Source organism: Vulpes lagopus, chromosome 9 (assembly GCF_018345385.1).
Source record: "Vulpes lagopus strain Blue_001 chromosome 9, ASM1834538v1, whole genome shotgun sequence".
Classification (NCBI taxonomy): Eukaryota; Metazoa; Chordata; class Mammalia; order Carnivora; family Canidae; genus Vulpes; species Vulpes lagopus.
In genome coordinates this window covers 25653116-25672378 of record NC_054832.1, presented here as the reverse complement: position 1 = coordinate 25672378, position 19263 = coordinate 25653116, and the positions used below count along the sequence as shown (strand labels likewise).

At 34.8% G+C, this 19263-nt stretch overlaps 1 protein-coding gene across 3 annotated transcripts in view; it reads right to left on the bottom strand.

The window, feature by feature from the left end:
* CSMD3 (CUB and Sushi multiple domains 3) overlaps window positions 1-19263 on the bottom strand; it is a 1188176-nt gene that overhangs the window by 229430 nt on the left and 939483 nt on the right. For all 3 annotated transcript variants that reach the window (XM_041769740.1, XM_041769741.1, XM_041769742.1), the window contains one exon: window positions 8387-8503. In XM_041769740.1, the coding sequence (XP_041625674.1) occupies window positions 8387-8503 (117 nt within the window). The remainder of the gene's footprint in view (window positions 1-8386; window positions 8504-19263) is intronic.

Sequence of the window (19263 nt, the reverse complement as noted above, 5' to 3'; positions counted from 1 at the left end):
ATGCCATGCTTTTGTTTTGTTTTGTTTAGAAGATTTTATTTATTTATTTATGAGAGACACAGAGACAGAGGCAGAGACATATGCAGAGGGAGAAGCAGGCTCCTCACAGGGAGCCTGATGCGGGACTCAATCCCTGGACCCAGGATTACACCCTGAGCCAAAGGCAGACACTCAACCACTGATCCAACCAGGTGTTCCTTTTCTGAACCTCTTAGTTACCAGAGTAGCTTTTTGGGATCGACTGAGTGACTAGCAAAGGGAATCTGTGTATCTTACAGACCAGTATAACCAAGATCATCGACATAATTGAACACCCTGGAAAGTTGCTGTTTTTAACACTTTAACCAAGACATTCCTGATAAAAGACTCAATGATCAGTACAACTGCCCAAATTCTGGACAGTCATCCTTATACTGGATGCCCTGGTCAGCAAACAGCCCCAGCTGAATGTGTTTTAAACTTGGGCCACTGCCGACTGTCTGACCATGTGGTTCAAGTCTGTACCTTATGAGATAAAAATTTCTGGGTTTCTTATCTCAGACATACTCCAAATACAAAGGAATGCTACACATATCTCCACCACATACTAAAGCCACAATACTAAGGCTTCATGAAGACACTTCATATCCTTTTCAGAGTTCTAGTTATTGACAGTGATCAATGCATTCATTTCACTTTTCACAATATTAAATGCTGAGCTCTGCAACAACACATTCAATGGAAATTTTGTGTCCCTTACCAAGCTCTGGGTGCAAGTGACATTGTGGCTTACACAAGTTAAAATATGATAAATTTCACTTATCAGTCAAATACCAAGAGTGAATTGTGATAAATTCTGATACATTTTTTATTTAATTATTGGCAAGTTTCAAGCCATACCCCTACAACTTCTCTTTTTGCCCCCTATTTGGGGCAAGCTAATAAGAAACCCAGGGTACACTCTCCTTTAGAACAATTGGGAGTTTCAGACCTCATAAGCCTTGACCAATATGTAGGTGCTTTCACTCTAGCACCATAATAAAGCCCAAAGCCAATCAGCTTTCTTTGTTTCCTTAAGCAATTTTGGATCTGACTGAATCCAGTTTTGGATTGTGCCTTGCTCTTCCCAGAAAATCTTATTGTATGAGTAATAAATCTTTTCATACCTTCTTAGTGCATGTGTGGTGTCATAAGTCTTGACATCCAACACAAATTCGGATGGGGGATCCTGGTCTAGCTGGTGACCAAATACAGCTTCATCTAATTATATAAATAGTACTCAAAGAATTAAATAATATAAATATAGATACATATAATAACGATACTTTCCTTACTCTAAAATGTTGGGCTCAAAAATAAGGGTTTTCTCTCTTATAGGTACAAAATTAACATACACATTTCTGCATATTGACATTAATAGAAACTTTCATTTTTAAAAAGGAAAATAATAGCCTTTCCAACTGTTCTATATCTAACAAATGATGATAAAGAGTAAATATACATTGTGAATAAAAACACATTTTGTGAACATTTGTCATTGCTAGACAAGTAAATTCAATATTTGCAAAACACTAATCACTGATTTTGATGCACTGTTAAAAAAATGAAGTGTCATATATTTTAAATATAAAATATACAAAGCCTTTTTTTTTTTAATTTTTTTATTTATTTATGATAGTCACAGAGAGAGAGAGAGAGAGAGAGGCAGAGACACAGGCAGAGGGAGAAGCAGGCTCCATGCACCGGGAGCCTGATGTGGGATTCGATCTCGGGTCTCCAGGATCGCGCCCTGGGCCAAAGGCAGGCGCCAAACCGCTGCGCCACCCAGGGATCCCTACAAAGCCTTTTTGACCAAAAGAGTTCATTTACTGAAAATTACACCAGGAAAAAACAGAATGCCAATGAAATGATTTACTGACCTAATGAGCATACAAAAATAATCTCAAAACAATTTGTCACTACAATTTGGGGAAAATTAGTGACAATAAATTATTGAATTTAGTATAAAGTTAGGTGATGACAACATAAATTATGTAAGGGATGCTGAATAAAATAGATCATTGAAAACCACCCAGATATAAGATCAAAAGATAAATGATCAGAAAAGTGTCTGATTTTCAAGAAGAATGTACATAGAATAAAAGAATGGCTGCTAGTTTTAATACAAAAGATGAGAATAGTTAACTTTCCATCTACAGGTCAAAACTACAGCAGTACATATTAAAAAGTACAGAAACTCACAAAAAAATAAACACATGCATGCATATATAGAAAGTGTGTGTGTGTTTCAATCCATTGTTTTTGCTTTTTTCCTTCTAAATTCTAAGACCTAAATTTTTAAATACTACTTTTTATAAACTAACAATACGGAAATGTGAAAGATACGATTGCAGAAGTAAATTGCATTTAACAATCATTATGTAATTACCTAAGTCTATGAGATGGAAAAGAAATACTAAATTTAATGGATATAACAAGAATTAATGAAATATTCATTATCTAATCATTATCAGTGTTTATAATATAATATTATGGTAAAGTTTGAGAAAAAAAAACAAAACAAAAACCCCATTATTGTAGTCAACAATCAAGGAAAAAATGTTTCTAAATTGATCTTGGTGAAAAATACTACCATGAAAAATAGGAAATATAATGATTGTGAGCAAGAACCAAATATAAAATATGTGAAAGTAAGAGAGAAATTAAAGGTGATATTGAGTAAGGGACAGGCAGGGTTAGGTAGGGAGGCAGGAAATCAGGTTCACAAAAATCCCAAAAATGTGGATATGAAAGGAAACCAGAGATAAATCAACCAGACCATCCAGTCCCAGGTGCAAGAGGTGGGGTCTTGTTATAACAGCTACTTGACCAACAGAGAATTACTGGACCCTATAAAGGAAGTAAGCCATTGAAGGTGTTATCACTGCTCCTTACTCAATGGTGATATCAATAGATAATGTGAAAAGGATTTAGGTTTCCTGGTTAGTTTTCAATAAAAGACTAACCCTACAAAGCCCTTAGTGGCAACCCTGTCTGGACCCCTCTCACTTCTGAGAGCTTTCTCTGTATCTTCATTTAATAAACTTTTATCACTGTACTCACTCTCCTTTGTCAGGAATATTCATTCTTCATTTCCGTGAGACAAGAACCTAGCTCTCCCATTTCAATGTGAACTACTTAAAGCAAAACAAACCAAAAACCTCCCTCCCAACAATACAAAAAGGTTTTAGTAACTCTCTGTGACCACTGGACAGAGTAGACCAGTCTGACAACTTTGTGTGATTCAAGAACTCATGAATTTGAAACCTATACAAGAAAGAGACTACATCAACAATGGAAGATAAAGAGAGGGCAGATTAACTGGGAAAAGGAGGTAGAAAAACCTGGAAAAAGTTTTCATGAATACTTCCAAGATTCTACATTTGAAAGCTGATCTTGGGGAAGAGTAAGCTTTGTACCTTAATAAATACGCATTGAAGCCTTTCAAGAGGTGGAACTCTGTGGGAGGCCAAACATAAAATTAAGTCACCATAGACTGTTCTGGAAATCCTCACAGCGATTTGCATATTGGAATTCTCCAAGAAATCTAAATGTCAGCATGTATTCTACACAGCTAATATTTGCTACATGCTTAATGGAGTAATTTTTGTCAAGATTTTCGAAATAAAACTGTGTTAATATAGTTCAACCTTCTCTAGTGGGTTGAATAGTGTCACTGTCCAAAAATTTGTATCTACCCAGGAGCCCAGAATGTCATTGTATTTAGAAGGGTCTTTGAAGGCATAATTAATTAAATATTAATATGAAATCATACTGGATTAGGATGTCTTTATAAGAAAAGAAGATAGAAATACACACAGCAACAGAGGAGATGCATAAAATGGGGCAAGGGTCTTGTGAAAACAGGCAGAAATCAGTATGTGGCTACAAGCCACAGAAGGTCAAGGGTTGCTGAAAGCTACTAGGAGCCAGGAAGAAGCAAGGAAAGATTCTTTCCTAGAGCCTGCAGAGGGAGTGTGGCAATAATGATAGCTTGATTTCAGAGATCTTGTTTCCAGAACTGAAAGAATAAATTTTTGTTGTTTAGCCACTGAGTTTGTGATTTGTTAGGGCACCCTCAGACACTAGTACATTCTCTTTTATAGATAATCCCTGGAATGTAAGGAATAGGTGACTGAAGGGAAATGAGGGAGGGAGGATGGAAAGGAATAATCATTTCAAAAAAGTAATATTCCATGTGAAACTAATTTAGGTATTATATTACTATTTATGAATAATTTCTTCCAAATTATAGTTTATTTATTTTGTTTAAAGATTTTATTTATTTATTTATTCATGAGAGACACAGAGAGAGAGAGAGAGACAGGAAGAGACACAGGCAGAGAGAGAAGCAAGTTTCATGCAGGGAGCCTGTGCTCAACTGTTGAGCCACCCAGGTATCCCCAAATTATAGTTTAAAGAGGCCCATCAATATATTTTTTTTAATCCTATCTCCTTAAATTGCTTCAAACATCTTGTTTTGCCAACTGGTCCATCTAGGATATTTAATTTTGCCCCATAGAGTATGCCTTTCTCTTGGGCTTTAAAATAAAAGCTCCATTATTTTCTATCCTAAGAGAAAACAAACACAAACATTAGCCTCTGACTTGTACTCTACCCTGCTGCTGTCCTAGCTCCTTTTGGTTTTTCTCAGCTAGAATTGCTAAAATAGAAGTCCATAACGTTTATTCTTGAATATTTCTAATTCTTTCCTCTCTACAACTTGATTTTGGTTGCTGCACTCTAGGTATAAAAACATATTAATAAAAATATTTTTCCTCTTACAAAGTCAACAGTTCTCCCACATTCTAAGGCATCTTATCTATATCAAATTCAAAATTAAAAATATGCATTGCAAAAAAAAAAATATGCATTGCATGTTTTGGCACTTAAAAATAATGCATTACATGAAGACTTAAACAATGAAATCATAAAGGGGAAATAACTGATAATTAAAAAATTGAAAAATGAAGATAAAATAAGACATATTTTATTAATAGAAAAGTAGGGTATTTTTTAATCCCCAAATCCAACTGAAATAGTCTAGCTATTAATGTCAAAAAATGTTACTCAATGATCCAGAATTATTATATTTCTACATATATAAAACAACTGTAATCCTACAGAACGAATATCACCAAAGTGACCCTAATATCTGAAGTGCAAATGAAATCCAATGGTGCTCATGAAAGCTTTAGGAATTGACAATTTTCTTATCTATAAAAACTGAAAGACAGGAATTGACTGACAGAATAATAGTCATTCAATTAACCAGTAAAGTAAGATCATATTATGTTCACATTCAACTGATATGAATTCAGTTCTACACTGGGCAGATGTAAATAAATGAAAGTAATTTGGAAGTACATGACCCATACAAAATCAAGCTAGTTCATCTGGTATTATTTAAGAAACTGTAACCTGCTCTGACATTAAAGGAAAAATGTCCTGTTAGAATTATTCAGAGACTATTTGGCTTATGCAAAATTATGTAAATGATTTTATGGGTGAGTTAAGGGATTTCATGTGTGCTGTTGATGATATGTGATTTTCTCCTTACATAACAACTGTAGAACCTTACCCTTTGTAAAAAATGCAATTCCAATGAATGAATTGAGTGCATTTGATAGATATTATGCTAAATGATTAAAAAGTAAAATTCTAGGAGCATCACATATAAAAGATACAGAAGAAGGAATGGTTATAATCTGAGATAAGTGACAAGAAGAGAAAAAGTGAGAAATGATATGTTAGGAAGTGATACCAAAAAGTCACAAAACAGCTCAAAGTGGCAACACAAGGAAACTATGAGAACGAGAGGAAGAAGAAGCAAAATAGAAATCTGATTTGTAGATACCCGATGACTAATTCTTGATCATCTCATATTCAAGAGGCAGAAGTACAAATAGCAAGAAGTCCATGATTACTATTTATTTAATTCATCTACTCTGCTACCGGAAAACTTTAAGGTATAATTATTAGGTGATAAGATATCAACTGGGAATGTAAAACACAATATATGTGTTTTCATGCTTGAATTACATAACAAACATTTCATTTTTAGCCATACTATTCTTAAGGTCTTAATGAAACCAGCAATTCAGGTCATTTTATTACATAATTTTTCATAAGTGGCAGTGAGGTATTCACAAATGTGAACATGTGCATGTATATCTGTGTGTATAGGATTTAACTGTGTTAGTATGTCGATCGCTTACATATATTATATCATTTAATTATAAACTAACACTATGAGGTAGACATTTATCGCCTCTATTTCAGAGATGAGAAAAGTATAATTCATGTCAGTGATGTGACTTATCTAATGAGAAAGAGCAATGAACTGTGCTCTGAATCAAGAAATCTGATTTCAAAGTTGGCATTTTTTAACTTGTAATGAGCATGAACTATGTGAGATATACTTTATATAAACAATCTCACTCACTATTCCCATCAACTCTGCTCAGTAGACTTAATGATCTCCATTTTACAAAAAAAGAAACTGAGTCTCAAAGAGTGTATGTAACTCGTCCAAAGGCAGATAGCTGTAAGACGTGATAAGCTAAAATTAGAATCCTGGTTTGTCTGACTTCATATGTAGTTTGAAATACAGAATGATACATTTATAAAAATAAAATATTACATTTCCCTACTAATAAGTCAAAGTACATTTGATGTCATCCACAAATAATCTAAGGCCTGGTTAAAAAATTACCATTAAAAACACTGATCATTAGTTGCATTTTTTTTACATTAATACGATTACATTTAATTTATATTAACTCAGCTAGAGTAGATTCCATTCTTTAGAAATCTGTTAATTTGATTTTAATGAGTACCCTTTCCTTCCCTTTTTGAACATACATAGGCTACTGTAAAATATTTCTATGTGACCACCATGTCTCTGTGTGTCAGGAAAGGAAATGCCTGATTTTTCTTTCTCATCTTTTCTGGCTACATGACATTCCAAGAATAGATTTAAGAGAACAAATTAACAGTTTTATAAAGAGGACTGAGGTAACCACACCACCTTCTGGTCATTATTGCTAGTGTTCCGTCAGTAACCACATAACATTGTTGAAATCTGGGGACTATAGACACCTCTAACAAGGAAAGAACTATTTTGAGAAACAAATGGCAAAAAATAAATAAATAAACAATTAAGTGGACAATGTTTTTCTTTCTAAACTGTCATTCTCAAAGGGCTCAACTCTAACCAACCAACATGCTAAGAAAGAGAAATATTTTGTAAAGAAATAGACACCCTGCTAATGCAGGCATCACGACTCTGTATCAAGGCTAAATACAAGGTTTAGTACTTCATTTCTGATGACAATGTTCTCTCCAATAACTTGAAGATCTTGGACTTGTTTCAGAAGAGAGAGAAGGAGGATATACAGGTAATATTAGGTCATAAGAAATTGGACTGGAAGCATCAGCTTATTTTATACATCAGCAGAACGTTAAGTCAAGATGTGATCCAAAAATCTTGATATGACACAATCCATGTCCTTCTGCTAAAACACTTTGTCATTCAGACCCAGACACTCATTACAGCTATAGCAAATCCTTTGCCACCCCTAACACAGTGCTGTAAATCTAAATTGTAGAAGTCTGAACTTTCAGCCTCTCTCCCATACTTTACTGCTCACTAAATTTCCTTTGCCTATCCATCCATAAACAGAGCTTAACCTGGGTGAGATCCAGCTGGATCTTAGATGCAAAACCTTTAGAAGCCAGGTAAGCGACTTCTAAGACTTGTGATCAGGGAGACGTGAAGGCAGCAAAGGACACGTTGTCTTCTCAGTGCCAATGCAGAACAGATTGTCAGGTTGACAAGATGAGCTGAAATGTCCTTTGCTGTCTTTTTACATTCATTGCTGTCCCAGATACTAGATACTTAAAACCAAAATCTTTTCTTCCTGGAAATGTGTTTAAAAAAGTATAAAACTATATGATTGTTTTGTACACACTTTTGTCATTGTTATAATAGTTCTATATTAGACTTTATGTATATTTTGCAGGGCACATTTTGCTTTATGCTCTGGTAATTTCCCATTTTATGTAATTCCAACATGAAGGCACTTGCAAGGTTACTGGATGTACTTATTTTTAAAAATTAAAAACAATCCTGTTTTCATTTTTATATTGTTGTTCACCTGTGTACTTGACTGTAAATTCAGATTGAGTAAAATGACCTCAAAATTTTATTATTACAAAGCTACTATCTAAAAAGAATTACACAGTAAAGCACTTTGTGAATAGTGAATATTTTCATTAAAAAGGACTAACATTTTTGAATAGCATGTAGTGGAAAATAAAGCATGTCTTGAATGAAATACTACATGATGAGATGAATATTACTTACCAAACTCCTTGGGAACTGCTATAGAGTAAACACAATTATGTCCCACACTGTAATTTTTTGGATAATTTGGTGATAAAACAGTGCCTTCTGAGCCTGTTGAACGACTTCCACAGGGCGCTAGGAAATACAAATGACAAAAAAATATTTTTAGGAAATCTTAAAAACACCCTATTATGAATATTTCCTTAATGTAAATTTACGGCTATTGAATTTTAATGTATATGATTTCTTTCCATCTTTTAACAAGATGCACCATTGTCAAATATTTTAAAAATAAATTGTGTTCATGTAAAACTTTAAATATTCAGATCCACTCTTCTCAGAAATAAAATAGTATAACAGTGCTATAATAGTGTTATCTCTAGAGGTAATAATGGTGGCCCTGCTTTCATTTATGGTAAAAGTGTAAAGATAATCATCTCCTTTATAATGATGAGAAATTATATATGCAGGTGGGAAATTGTTTTACTCAGTGCTGGGCTTTGACACTGTATTTGAAATCAACCTTGATTATGCTGCCACCAAATTAAGTATTTTTATACATGGGACAGATATGGCTGTACAAATTCATTCACACACTCATCTAAGTAAAATACTCTCCTGTCAAACTTTGTCCATCTATATGATTTACATTTGAATCAGAAGAGTTACTGGTAGTGCACAGAGGCAGATTTTTTTTTTTTTTGGTACCTCAGCCCCAAATGTGCTATTTCTCTACAAAAAGTGAGGGTGAAACCAATGTTCCTGGCAAATCTGTAGATGATAGGTCTGCTGTTCATAAGATAGAGGAATACATGAGGTTTTATTGTTCTTCGCTGTGAGACAGACCCGGGCTACTGATGGAGATTTAGGTACTAAAAACATAAAAATGATGGTTGATATTCTCTATGTTTATGAGATAATCCAGAAAACTGTATCAAATCAAAGAAGATGACCAAAGAGGAGGTCTGGGGGAATGTCCAGATTTAGGATCAGACAGGGAGGGGGCAGGCAACGATAAAACAGTGTGTCTTGGAAGCTAAGGGAGAAGCGAATTTCAATGAAAAGAAAGTGTTCAACAGGGTTAAGTGTTGCAAAGTGGTAATAAATGAAAAGGAGTCTGGATTTGGCAACGTGGAGCATCACAGAGTAGAGGCTTCTGTATGGCCATGATTTTCTTGAGGAGGGATTGTACCTAACTGCTTGCCTGCTAGCTCTGCCCCTACTCCTCAAAGTAGAAGGAACTTCCCAGATTGGTGAGCCCAGGATGGGAATTTCTACTTTATTGCAGGTTGGGGCGCTTTTGCTTAAAGAGCATACTGGCTGTTTGCTCCTCTACAGTGTAAGTATTACTGGGCCAGTCTGTTGAGAGAATGGCCATGGTTGTTGAGGGACAACTACAGCTGTGTAGGAAGCCTATTTTGGCTCTTCTGCTTTTATCCGTATTAAAGCTAACAGTTTGATATCCTTCAGCCTATCCCTTAATTGGCTTTGAACTTGTGCAGAGAGGACTCTCCTCAAGCAAAATGATAATTTTTGGTATCATTAATACAGCAGTTCCAACTAGAGCAGCTTTCTCCAAATTACAGCCAGCAAACCAAATCCAGGCCGAAATGAGAGAGATATATTACATTCTTAGAGTCACAAAACAAAACTAAGAGTATGTAACAGAGACATATGTGGCCAACAAATCCCACAATACCATCTGGACCTTTACAGAAAAAAGTTTTCTAACTCTTGAAGTAGAGTAGAGAGGTGGTAGCTAGATCATAGTTGGTGAAGAGTAAGTGGTATATAAGGAAATACAGAAGTTATCAGAACCTTAATCATAAACTAAAGGAGAATGTAGGGAGTAGTTAGAAGAAGGTACAATTCTGAATGAGTTTTTGTTATTGTTGTTTTAATAGGGAGGAAGGGGTCATTACAAAGAAAATCAGGAGCCAACCTAGAATCTAGGAGAAGATAAAATTAAGAACAGAAGTCGAGTGATAAGCTTTTGAAAACTTCAATAACGTGCCTCTGCGACCTGAGAAGAGGGTTGAAGGAGACTAGATATGCGTAGACTTAAGTTAATATTTGGAAATTTATTGGAGTTAATGCCAGATTTTCCTTTTAAAGAGAGGTGGGAAAAAATAAATAGAGGTGGATTCTGCCAATGATGTGTTAGGTGACTCGGAGAGGAGTTCCGGCAGTTTGAAAAAGTAAATACTTTTGATGGACTCCTGGCCAGAGTTTAAAATAGAACAATATATTTAAAACACCTATATACACCACAAACAGTGGTACTGCAGTGGGTGGCTAATGAATGTTCTGCCTTTTTATATTCTCTAAAATGGTAATAAATAGTTAGAATTAAACACACTAAAATTAGAACTTCACAGAACAACAACAAATTGACAGTGATGATGATAACCAAAGATACATTGCTCTCATCACTCATTATTGTTTGGGATTAGGGGAGTCAGGTGTATTCTTAGTTCAGCACTGATAACTTTATTCAGCTGATAATACTGCTGATGAGAGAATCATTCAAGAAGGAGTAGTATGTTTTATATTAACTTTCCTTCTGATTTTAATGTGCTCCAAAATTACAACACTTTGAGTATATGTGACAGTAGTTCTTATTTTTACATTGGGAAAGTATGAATAGAAACAAGAACTTCTAACTCAAGTTCAGCTTTGTGACTTAGTAATGAACATTCTTCTGCCATTCTAAATTAATATGCATCTGACAGCCTCAATTTGTTTTTTATATTTTATTTTTTTAGATTGTATTTATTTATTCATGAGAGACACAGAGAGAGAGGCAGAGACACAGGCAGAAGGAGAAGCAGGCTCCATGCGGGAAGCCTGATGTGGGACTCAATCCTGGGACTCCAGGATCATGTCCTGGGCTGAAGGCAGGTGCTAAAACACTGAGCCAACCAAGGGCTCCCTAAAAAATATTTATAAATATAAAATGTGTGAAGTTGTCATTTTTTACATTTTATTTAAATTCAATTAGTTAACATGTAATGTATTATTGGTTTCAGAGGTAGAGGTCAGTGATTCATCAGTCTTCTATAACCCAGTGCTCATCACGTCACGTGCCCTCCTTAATGTCAATCACCCAGTTACCCCAAACCCCCCACCAATCTCCCCTCCAGCAACCCTCAGTTTATTTTCTATGATTAAGAGTCTTTTATGGTTTGTCTCCCACTCTGATTTCATCTTGTTTTATTTTTTTCCTCTCTTCCCCTATGCGTGTCTGTTTTGTTTCTTAAATTCCACACATATGATTTTTTTTTTAACCACTGATGAATGTATATGAGGTTGCAGTATAATCACATGTTCTCAGGGCAATTAATACTATGTGAGATTCTGTTATTTGTACTAGTAACAGCAATTTTGCCTTTCTTTTGGTCAGTGCTTATAGCCTGTCCTAGTTTATAATCAATTATGTTGAATACTGTAGTGACAGACAATATTTTATGCAGTATGCAAATAATATAAATAAAGGAAAATTAACTGTGCTTTGAGATACAGGTTTATTATAATCTGTTCTATGTTCATAAAAAGCTAAATGCAATAATGACTAAGCCAGAGAAACTTCACTAATTCTCCTAATATTGGTTCCTAGAAGCTTTTCATATTCTTTCTTCCTGTTTCAATTTCATCTTCTTGGTTAGTACAGAAAAGGGCAACCTTTATTTTTCTGGCTCTGTTAACAATCAGAAGAAGTTAGAGCCAGCCAAGACTTTGAATGCTATGCTTATTTTTCCCATTTGACTTATACCTGTGGGCCATTTGTCACACTGGTTGTTTTTCTCTAAATAGCCCACATCCTTTAGAATGCATTAAATGTCAGAACTCATCTATACCTGATTCTGATTATAATTTGTTTGATACATATGACTACCTCTTAAATGGATATTTAAAGACATTGTTGACAAACACATTAATTATGAGATAAAATGGTTCTATGATTAAGAAAATACATGGATAAAAGAAAAACGAGTTCTTTACTATATGACTTCATTGATACTTTAGTAAGGTCTGGGGAATGTCATGTTCTTACTTACAACGTTATTTGATCATGGAGAATGCTTCAGTGTAACATCTCACAGGAGCAATGTTCCCTAGAACACACTTTGCAGAATGCCAGATTGATGATTCCAGAATGTGCTATCACTTTGGCAATAATTCTAACATTTATATTATTGCCTGTAATTGATTATAATTTTGCAGTACTAAAGGACTGTTTTATGTATGCACATAGAGCCAAAGTCTTTTAAAGATTTAAAATGTCAAAAATTAGCCTATTATAAAATACTATTATTCTTGACTTGCTCTCCCTGACTTTCAAAATCCAATACATCATTGATTTGTTGCTTGTGCACTTACATAGCTTATTAGTCTCTCTTTCTGCCACCAACTGCCACAATCCAGAGTTTCATAAAGCTAGCTCCACTCATCCTCAAAAGTTCTCATCACCACTAACAATTTTTTTAACAGACAAGTCTTATCCTATTTCTCTTTTCCTAGAATGGTTCTGATAAACATTATGTTTTCCATAAATGTTTGTGGGATGATTGAATGAACTATGCTGCAAAACCAGGCAGGCTACCATAAAATGGTGTTTCACAGCACATAACACAAACATTTCATTTTGTTGAAATTACCCCAGAAATTCACTTAATCCAAGACAGAATTGAGACATATCCTCTCTTAAGAAATCCATATAAGCCTACTTTTTTTTTTTCTGTGACTGAAATCTTCTGATTACTAGGAATCACTGTTGCTTTACATTTAGAGGCAGTATTATGTGAAAAATATGTATCTTTAAACATTGGAAACGTTCAATGGTAGGACTCTTACAGTATGAGAGTCACATGAATATTGAGTTCCTCTGAGGCTATAGCAAACCCATGTCTGCCATTTTACACCAACAAATCCATGCTAACATTTTATCATTCTAGAGCATTGAGTGCTTGAAATCACTCTTGCAGTTTAATTTGATATGAGTTTTCTTGTTCCCTTTTTTCTGTTTGTTTTTCAAAAATTTCTTTGGCTGAATTTATATGGCTTGAACTGTATAAGTAAAATGTGCCTGTACTGTAACTAATTATATATGCTTGTTTTAATCCTGCAATACGAAAGAGTGATACAGAAGACAGATGTGGTTATTTCCAGGGAAATCAGAGGAGTGTCTGCAACTGGGTTTCAAGGTTTCTAATCATTTAGTTGAAAAGGGCTTCCCACCTTTTGATCATATGTGTGGTTTGATCGTGCATGGGGGAGGAGCAGGAGGACTGAAGAAGAAGGAGAACAAGAAATAAATTCCTAGTAAGTGAAATAGAAGAATCCTGAACCATTTTTATGGAAGAGGTACTATTTGAATGTCCACATATCTTAGAGACTCTATAACACATGCAATATAGCTTTAAGCTACTTGCAATTTCAAATCTGTCTTTTTCACTTGTGTAATGTATAATTTATTATCAAATATATTCTATAATGAAAATTATTATATAATATATAAATTTTCCTCAGAAGCAAGTTAGGTGCTTTTAAAAGTGATGAATTCTTGTAAGTCACAAAAGAGCAATATGGTATATTAAATCAATAATTTACTAGATGTGACCTGTGACTCCTTCAGTTTGAAAGAACTGCTGTACCTGACAAAGGTGCTGGTCCACTTCTAGTAAATTACTTATGCCCTGATATAGCCTGATTGAATGTCACAAATCAAAAATCCGGGTATAGAAGGTGTTTAAAAGCTCTCTCTCTCTCATTGAGCCTTTTTTTTTTTTTTTTTTAAGAGATGTCCTTTCATAACCCCTAAACTCTGGAATTGAATTTATAATGCAGACAGCTAATATTCCCACTACTGACTTTGAGATTAAAATTATTATTGCTTCTTCCCTCCTTTGTTTAAAACCTTGTTCCTAGTAAAAGAAATCTAATCATTCAGCCATTCATTTCATACTTCTCTTCATGTCTCCTATATAAGCATTTCATTTTGTTTTTCTGTTAGATGATAAGCTTTCAATAAGGCTGTTGTATCACGATGGTAATAAATATTCTTTAAATTATAAACTGTTACTCTAAGTAAGTTATTTATTTTGATTTTCATTTTCTTCTCCATTAGTTCTGATACAGTCACATTTATTTATCTGGAAAATTAAAGGTAATATTGCTGTGAGCTTTCTATTGCCTCATCTGTTCACCTAAAAAAAAAAAAACAAAGAACAAAAGCAAAATCAGTCTTCACTATTTGTGAATTAATTTTGTATTATAGTCCCACAGTCCTGTTTAATACTAAAAAAAAAATGCATCTCAATATTGTAATCAGTGGCTTGTAAACCATTTTAATCACTCACTAAGTAAACGTAGTAGGATATGAGCTTCTACATCTGTCACCTCACTGATTGCCTGGACTCACTCATTTAATTTTGCTGGCTAGGAAGGCCTTCCCTTTATGCCCCAGTGCTCGATGAGTTTTGTTCTCCATCAGAGTGTGTTCTTAGGAAAAGAAAAGTCATCCTATGATAAAGACCTGTGCATAGCTATATTCCTTGGATAGATTTGCCATGCTACCATATATAAGTGCTACTATATATAAATGTTCTTATATAAATGTTCATCTGTGATTTCTGTCATGCCCAAAGGAATTCCTGTATTCATTACCAGTTATTGCCTATTTCCTATACTCGCAAGTCCCTAGCAATCACAAACCTATGATTTTATAGGAAACTGTATACAGGAAGATAAGTCCTTAAATGATTTTCATTGATTTATTGGTGTTTTGAATTCATTTTTATTTTTAAAAAGTATTTTATTTATTTATTTGAGATAGAGAGACAGAGCACAAGCAGGTGTAGGGGCAACAAGAGCAGGAGAAGCAGGCTCCCCACTGAGCAGGGAGCTCGACATGGGGCTGGATTCCAGGACCTTGTGATCATGACCCAAGCCAAATGCAGACCTTAACTGACTGAGCCACCCAGGCATCCCAAATTATTGGTAGTTTTTTAAAAACTAAAATTCCTTTTCATTGCTTAGTTTCTTATTTCTAAGTAATTGACTTTAAGTGATGGCAATCTTTTATTGCTTAAAAAATTATTTTAATACAGCTAATATATTAGTACAAAATGAGGTTAGAGACAAAAAAAATCTTCTGTGACAATTTATTACTTCTACCTGATTGCATCACAAACATTGATTTCTCAGGAACGTCTTCCCTATCTTCCAGACTCATTCAGAGGATCCAATAATATAGCATTCCATTACTTTTAGGACACTGATTGCCACTCATTTTATTTATATAAAGCCACTTATTTATATGGACTTTTGATTAAGGTCTGTCTCTATCTCTTAAGTCAAAAATCTATTAAGTCAAAGTTTCCATGTCTTTATTTATACATTACTTATTTATACCTCTGGAGCCTAGCTTTTAATAAATACATGTCATAAATATTATGAAAACTAAAAAATACAATGTATTACTATCTTGCTACTGACCGAATGCATGGAATGTAAAGCTCAGATTTTTCAAATTGTTTATTTAGGGTAGCACAGCAAATGCTCTATAAAATCCAAAGCTTTGGAATCTACAAGATCTAGTTTTGAATTCCAGCTTCACTATTTACTGACTGAGTGGCCTTGGAAGAGAAGAAATTTTCAAATGAACTGGAACAGAAAATGTCTGATAGATTTGGTATATGGTGTGGGTCTAGACAAAATGAATTAAGAAAATTTCTGACCCCACAGAATCTTCTGGAGGTGATAAAATGATGCCTTAGGAGGATGAACTAATGTCATTAATCCTGGGAAGGAATACAAAATTTAGAGAAAGGGCAGGAGGAAACCTCCTTGGTGTTTCTGCCAAGCTCTTCCCTTAACAGAGAGAGAGAGAGAGAGAGAGAGAGAGAGATGTCATTTAGTGATTCTCCCCAGGGTATTGTTCTCTCTAGGAGGAGTTCGTAACTCTGATTTTTCTCTCTTCATTTTCCTAAAGATGAAGGGCAGAGTATTCCATCTCAAAGGCAGAGGGACCTACATATTCAATTCAGCTCTTTCCTCAAGGGGTGGTGGTAGGGCCTTGGGATCACTGTGCTCAGCTGTTAACAATCAGTGTGTATGTGGTCCTCTACTTCTTGGGACTCTTTATCCTTTAGAAATCTGGGGGTGGGGGTGGGGAGAGGGTTGGTGGGGTGACAAGAGCCAATGCTAACAGTGAAAAGGAGGAGAAATTGGCTCATCCTCTCCTTTTCCTTACAACGCAGGAGTTCTTTTTTCTTGTTTCATGAATTTGGATGGGGGAAAAATGTTTATATTTTTCAATCCTTATGGATTTTTTTTTCTGACTGAATTTTGCCATTTCATTTAATTTCAAATGTAGGCAGCAAACCACTGGGACTTTGTCACCAATAGAAATTACAGATCTTTTTTTTTTTTTTTTTTAAGATTTTATTTATCTATTTGCGTGCGCACTCAAGAGAACAAGTAGCAGTGGGACAGGCAGAGGGAGAAGGAGAAGCAGGCTCCTCGCTGAGCAGGGAGCTCAACTTGGGCTCTATCCCAGGAGCCTAAGATCATGATCTGAGCTAAAGGCTGCGGCTTAACGGACTGAGCCATCCAGGTGTCCCCAGATGTTTTATATCACACTATAACTGTTGCAGATACCTCAAAATATTATTTGTGCTTATGACAGAGTAGTTATCAGATTTGACAGAACTTACAATTTAAGGCAATAATTAGGAAGTAGTATATTATTACTACTATTATCAAATTTTGTTTTTTTAATTATAAATTTTAAGTACTTGGATAACTGTGTTTCAATATAATCAGTGTATCTTTCATAGTCTATGTACTTTATTGTATTTTATATATTTATATAATATATTTTGTACACCTAAAAAGATATTTTTAGGATGGGTTTCTTTTTTGTGTGATGATGAATCCTATCTTAATTAGATTCCTCCCAAATGACCTCTTTTTACCCTTGTAATTTTTGTCTTCTCCTTTTCTTAAGGGGCTTGGCTCAGAGATTATTGCTTTGGCCTATGTAGATCTGGAGAATATTAGATGCATTGAAGGATCCTTTCCTTCTTGCTCTTTTGTCTCTCTTCCTGACATATCAATTCTTCCCTGAATCAGAAAAGTCCTAAAACTCAAATTAAGAATGTGGGGAGAAAACCCTTATCTTGGGGGTTGGCTTAGGCTTGAAGCTATTTAGAACTTCAGTATCGTTCGGATTTACTCACTAACTCTCCCAGATAGTTCAGTCTAACTGACTGCTTTGGGGATTTGGGATTAAGAACCAAATTCCCTATTGCACAGAGATCTCTGTATTGTCTCCTTTTATGTGTATATCTTGAAGTGAATGGCTCACTGGCTGAATGTAGTGTAGAATGAAATTTTCTGTTTAATAAAGGGGAGGGAAGTGGTAACCTCCTTTAGGGTGCCTCTTTTAAAACATAATAGGCCTAATCTTTTGATTTTATAGTACAAGACTGCTGGCCTTCTGGAAACCTACTTTAGAAGTTGACTAGGGGTTCTTACCAAGTAGAGTCATAAGGTATACAGAGACAAGATACATCAGTGTGTCTCTCAAAGAGATAAAAGAAGAGTTATTTGTTCTTTATAAATTTGTATAAGATTTGGTCTGGTCTTTGTAGCATTTTTCATAGACAGTCTGCAATGTTCATTATATTCCAAATATGCTTATTCAATAATAAATCCACTTTCTTTCTTTCTAGGTTTTGTAGATTTATTTTTTTTAGTAGGATATTTGTTTCTCCAGTAGAAATAAAGATTTAACTATCCTTCGATATGTTGTCTTATTCTCTTAATACCATTCCTTAATACAATTTGAGTTTCAACATGCTTATGAATAGTTACTCTTATATACTCTATCTGTAGGGAGGGAATTTCTGAGTTGACTCAATTTCATGCATAAGTAAATTATTTTTCCGTAAAAACTGGTGACACATTAGGGAGGCATGTTTGAAGTTTGACTTAAATATAAACTATATGGTGGTAGAGAGCAGGGGTTTTTAGCATAATGAGAGGCCAAGCAACTTCTCATCTGGAGACATGGCATAGTGGCTGAAGTGCCAAAGGCAGAAAAAATAAAAATGGTTTAAATATGAGCTCCAAGTCAGTGGTCACAAGAAAATATGCTCTGAATTATAGGCATTGATTTGCAAACAAATTGCTTCTTACATAGGGGACTCTACATAGTAGCTCCAGAATTCATAGCAGCAGGGATTTATTTATAACAATGTTAATGATTCTCTAGACTAGCATGCAGGAGGCCAACTGGAGTGATAATGTAAGTAAGAGTGCCTGGAAATAGCAGGTGCTCAATCACATTAGCTTCCCTTCTCATTTCATTTTAAATACTACTACCCACCCCCTACCCCCATATGAAAAGGAAACATGCCTCAGTTTTATCTGAATACTATTTTAAGTTTTTATTTTTATTTATTTTTATTTTTTAAAAGATTTTATTTATTTATTCATGAGAGACACAAAGAGAGGTAGAGACATAGGCAGAGGAAGAAGTGGGCTCCGCCTGGGGGGAGCCTAATGCACAACTCGATCTCAGGACCTCAGGACCATGACCTGAACCAGTTAGATGCTCAACCACTGAGCAACCCAGGTGCTCCTCAAACTACTTTAAGTTTTTAAAATAGAAAATAGATTTGGGGCACCTGGCTGGCTCAGTTGGTAGAGTATGTAACTCTTGATCTTGGGATCATAAGTTAAAGACCCTGAATGGGCCTTAGGGCCTACTTAAAAAAAAAAAAAAAGAAAATACATCATACTTCTTTGTAGAGCATGGCTCTTATACATAATCTCTATACGATGTCTGTGAACAAAATTCCTGTGTAGCTAATGAAAGGCAGATATTT